Source organism: Solanum tuberosum, unplaced genomic scaffold (genome assembly GCF_000226075.1).
Source record: "Solanum tuberosum cultivar DM 1-3 516 R44 unplaced genomic scaffold, SolTub_3.0 scf00324, whole genome shotgun sequence".
Classification (NCBI taxonomy): domain Eukaryota; kingdom Viridiplantae; phylum Streptophyta; class Magnoliopsida; order Solanales; family Solanaceae; genus Solanum; species Solanum tuberosum.
In genome coordinates this window covers 66562-72230 of record NW_006239247.1, presented here as the reverse complement: position 1 = coordinate 72230, position 5669 = coordinate 66562, and the positions used below count along the sequence as shown (strand labels likewise).

Below are 5669 nucleotides of genomic sequence, written 5' to 3'. Positions count from 1 at the left end.
TTTGATACTCAAAATAATTAAAACCAAGGGGTATTATTTTCCGGTATTGAAACAAATATAATTGTTTATCAAAAAAATCAAAAAAAACTTGGGGTTAAAGCAAACTGAAAACTGTCAATAGTCAAATTTGGTAATTAACAAAAATTTAGAGGATTAGTAGTCAAATTTGGTAATTAAAAAAAATGTAGAGGATTAGGCTTAATTAACACTTGTATAATGCCGCCAACTATCCGAACACTAGATGGCTTATGCTTAATTAACACAATATTAGATAGATTAGGCTTAATCAACATATTATATAAACTCAATTAAATTCTATAACTCAATACAATTGTAAATAACATGGCGTTATCAAGATCTAAGCATAGTTTAGGTTTTCGATTCCGATAAAGAGTTGATCAACCTTCTAAAAAGATTCATGCTCGATGGAATTTTTCCACGTCCCAATGTTATCAAACTAAAGGACGTATTTGGAGACTTAGAGCCATGGCAAATTATCGATGGAGAGAAACATGTTATTTTCTTACGCGATTAAAGAAATTCAATAATTCGAACAAGAGATTCTCAAGAACAGTTGGGAGTGGGACTTGGAGTGGCCAAACAAGTGGTATTCCCATTAGAGATAAATCAAATAGAAATATTATAATTGGATATAAGAGAAGTTTGAGGTATAAAGGTGGTATTGAAAAAGATCAAAGTGAAAAATGGCTTTTGAAGGAATATTTTTTGCCAGATGAGTATATTAAGAAAAGCAAGAACAAGGATATTTTCGTCATTTGTAGAATTAAAGAGAAGAAAAAAGAAGAAGAGGAAAATAATAATGATGATGATGTTAAGGATGAAGATGTTGATGGATTAGTGGATCATCTATTTGACGGTAATTATGATCAAGTAATTAGCAACGATAATGACAATCAATTAGAGGGTAATTATGAAGCAAGTACAAGCACATTAAACAATTATGGAGAATTAGGTGAAGTTGAGCAATTTAATGGAATTAATCCATATGAGAATTCAAGTATTGAGTCTGTATTGGAAATGATTGAATTTTAATGTTTATAAGCATGCAAATAGCAATGCTATCAAGTTTTTTTTTTTTTTTGTTGCATTAGGTTGTAATTTTTTTTTTATTAGGTTATAAACTTATAATAGCTTGAATGTGAATAATTTTCTTTTAGAAAAATATGAATTTGCGGTTGCAGACAAATTGTTGCATGAGTAGTTTTTTCTAAAATTTTAATACAATTTCTTCTTTTATTATCTTGATCATCCCTATTTTTGGTTTTTATTTGTCTTCAATGGTTAGTTATGTATACACAATAAAATCTTATATGGATAGCTCATCCTTATATTTATCTTCTTCTTTTTTCGATGAAGGGGATCGAATGCAACACAATATATTGCAAAGAAATGTCTAATCTCTTCTAATTTTTTGCTTTATAAATAACAATATTACCATATAAAGTTAAACACTAAACACAATTATGTAAGAACAAAAAAGGTTAACCCTAAATTAATAATATTTTTGTGTATGTGTATTTAAGGCCTCTTATTATAATTTGGTGTTAGACTACTAATTTTACACAAATCCAAGACATTTTCTTTTATAAAGAAATCGGTTTAGATAGTCAAAAACTTGAAGGTTCAAATTTTGTCTCAAGGTTTTGCCCTTGAAGTTTTCATTCAAGCTTTTCTGGCAAAACTTCGTTGGTGGTGGAAGCTCGTCGTTTCCTTTGCTCGCCGTCCAGGTTTGCTGCTCCGGAAAAGGTATACATCTTCCCCTTTCATTAAATCTTCCTTTCTCGTGTCAATTTTGGTTTCCAGTTATCAATATGATTGTAACTTGAATGTGTATATATGAGTGTTGGAATGCTGGTTTCTGGTTGTTGCTACTCTTGTTATGCCATTAATATGCCTAACTTTTCTGGTGATTAATTTAGCTCATTTGTAAATATTCATCTTCATGAATAAAGGCTAATAATCCATCTTCTTGCTATGTTCATGTGACTTCGGGTGAGTTCATTGAACTCCATTACCTTTCTCTTTTCATTCCGAATGGGCTATGGAGGACCAACTCTACCCTTTCTCAAGTCAACCCCATTGCCAAGATAAAGAAGTTGATGAACAGGTGGAAATAGAGCTAATACAGGTGTTCGAAAGTCCAAAAATGGATTTTATACATTTAGTATACATGAAATACAGGGCTGAAACGGAAATACAAGTGTTTGGAAGCTGAACTGGGTTGTATACACTTGGTATACAGTCCGATATACAAGAAAATAGACCAAAATACAGCCTATATATAGATGTATACATTCAGTGTATACAGGGATTTTCAGGACCGAAAATAGGCTAAAGCCCAATTTTTCTTTGCACAGCAGTAGCAGCGGGAAGCAGAAATGGGCCACTAAATGCTCTTTTTATACCGTTCTTTCTTTATTTCATTTAGTTCTTTACTCTATTTATGAATTTATGATGCTTATCGCTAACTTTTTAACATCTTTAAGAAAGTAACATGTTTTCTCTAAAGAAATGTAGTAGCATAATCAATCTTGGATCAACTTTTTTTCCTGATTTCCATCTTATCATCATTGGATTTTCTTGATTATTTTCAATACTTTTAACAACAACAAGAATTGAACATGTTATAGCATCTTATTTTTCCTTGAGATCTTCCAGTAACATATGGTTTGTTAATTTGTTGTACAAGCTAAACTGATGAAATTAATTAACTAAAGATGATAAAAGAAAGAACATTGAAATGAATATATATATGAGAGAACTATGGTTGTAATAAGATATGGTAGTTGAGGCTTGAAATGTTTAATAATTTGTTTTTTTTTGTTTGGTATATTTCATATATATAGTGTTTGCAAATAGGCTGTATGAATCAAATTTGAACAGGTCAATTTGTTAAATGTATCATGCTCTAACGTGCTTGAAATTTGTTTGGATAAAATTAGATTGGATCAAAGATTAGTCAAATAACTGTTCATAACTTAGTCACCTTTTATATATATATATATATATATATATAAAATCTCCCCTCCTTTTATATTTTTTTCAAAAGAAAAAACTGATAGATTTTAATTAACTTGTTATGATCCAACAGTTTGATGAGTCATTTCAGATTAAGGGTGTATTCAGTCGGGGATTGTTTTTCATTTTTCTCATGTTCGATTAGTCAAAAATTTTGAAAAATATTTTTTTTTACGAAATCGAGTTCCTTAAATATGACGAAAATGACTTCTTTAATGAATCGGAAGTAGGAAAAACAAGTTCCATCTGTGACATTCCACATTGTTCGTGTCCTCAATATATTCCTAATACCACCCCTCTAATACCCCCGTGTCTTCCTCCCACCACCCCACACTCCTACCCCACCTCCACCTCCAACAATATTTATCTAGATCATATATGAATATTTTTAACATAATATTTTTTAATTTATATACCGAACACAAGCGATTTTAAACCTAGATGTGTATTAAGTGAGGTTATTTATTTTGCCATCTATTTCATAGGATTATTAAACTACTAGAATAGATGTTCTAAGAAATTTATATGTGGAAGACAAATTCAGATCAGTTGGGTCTTTCCATGCAACTCATATATAGCTGGGGGATTTATTAGTTTGATTTAATTTCTTTTTTTTTGTTGTTGTAAATTTCCCTCAAGGTCAACTATATTTATTAGAAAATTAAATTAAGTCTCGTCAAAGTCGTCTTATCAAAGATAGCTCTAATTAGGGTTCAAGATCATACTGAGGAAACATCTTTTTCGGGATCATTGGTCAGACGGGTGACATATGTGAGTCATAGTAGTGCGTCGGAGGATCGTACAAACTCTGATATCAATTAAAAAAATATTTTATTTATAAACTCGGAAAATCTTGAATCTTAATTCAGTAATAATACTTAACTAGATTAGAAAAATTATTGTACGTAAAGACATAAAATATGAAGAGAATCCTAACTAGTATTATATCTGTTTTCCTTCTTTGAGATGTTCCACCTTGACCTCTTGTGTACTAGGGTTAGACGCAGAAACTTGCGGAATATATTCAAAACAGAAACCATGCAATCAAGAAGACCGCTCAGTTTCTTCTCCCCCTCCTCGTCGTGGTCATAATCATCATCATTATCTTTACCATCGATCGTACTTTTCTCAATTAACATGTCTTGAGGTCTGAAATCTCCATGAGCCATGACAATATTTTCGAAATCCTGAGAAGCTTTTTGGTGTGCGGTGCGAAGTTTCATCTTGCAAATTATGATAGCAGATAATAGTTGCAGACGCTTGATTTCCTTGTCATCGAATTTCACAAACTGTAGTCTTGCCTCCATTACTTTAAAGAAAACTCAAAAGTTTTTAAATCTTAATTCAAGTTCTCTCTATTTTGTATATTTCTGTATAACTAGTCATACTATTTATAAAAGCAAGAAATCAAATTAAATTAGAATTACAAAATCTATTCTATATAGAATTAGGACATATAAATTCTAACTAGACATTAATTAAGTAATACAAAAACAACAAATCCTAAACAACTTAGAATTTCTACGCTAACTTTGAGTTATTATTTCAAATGGACAACACATCTTTCTATAAGATGCATTATGAGCGTACACTTGTGACCAAATAGAATATTGATATCTTTGTGCTCAAGTCTCAATGTTAATTTTTTTTTTTTGGTAACTAATAAAATCATAAATTTGTGTAAAAGTGTATATATATAATTATATTTAAATATTTCCATTTTTTCTTATATAACTTTAGTGAAAAAATTGCATGACGCTTTTCATGTATTTTATAATTTTCAATTATTGTGACTTATAATATTTTTTTATGTAATTTATAAATACATAAAAAAAAAAAGTTATAAATTTTCAATTAAAAATAAAAGTTGATTTTGGAAATCTAAGAAAGGTCACATAATTAAAACCAAGGGTATTTATTTTCCAATATTGAAACAAATAATTGTTTATCAATAAATCAAAAAAATTAACCTAAAACCGTCAATTACTGAAATGACAAAAATAACCCTACAAAACTTGGGGTCAAATTTAGTAATTACGTTTCTTACGGAATTAATTACCAAATTTTATCTATCCCAATATTAGATAGATTAGGCTTAATTAACATATTATATAAACTCCACTTCATTCAATTAAATTCTATTACATCGATCTTTTTACACATACCAAAAAAAAAAAAAACTCAAGTACAAATCAAATGGCATTATCAAGATCTAAGCATAGTTTAGGTTTTCGATTTCATCCTAGCGATAAAGAGTTGATCAATCATCTAAAAAGATTCATGTTCGATGGAATTTTTTCACATCCGGATGTTATCAAAATACAAGACGTATTTGGAGACTTAGAGCCATGGCAAATTATCGATGGAGAGAAAACATGTTACTTTCTTACGCGATTAAAGAAATTCAATAATTCGAACAAGAGATTCTCAAGAACAGTTGGGAGTGGGACTTGGAGTGGCCAAACAAGTGGTATTCCCATTAGAGATAAATCAAAGAGAAATATTATAATTGGATATAAGAGAAGTTTGAGGTATGAAAGTGGTATTGAAAAAGATCAAAGTGAAAAATGGCTTTTGAAGGAATATTTTTTGCCAGATGAGTATATTAAGAAAAGCAAGAACAAGGATAT

The 5669-nt window shown here is 29.8% G+C and overlaps 1 protein-coding gene across 1 annotated transcript; it reads left to right on the top strand.

The window, feature by feature from the left end:
• Positions 1-486: 486 nt before the first annotated feature.
• On the top strand, positions 487-795 carry LOC102591849 (uncharacterized; the record flags this gene model as incomplete). Its single annotated transcript, XM_006360457.2, has 1 exon — positions 487-795. A coding segment is annotated over exon 1 (309 nt), but the record flags the coding sequence as incomplete, so codon positions are not given.
• Between the last annotated feature and the right edge of the window lie 4874 nt (positions 796-5669).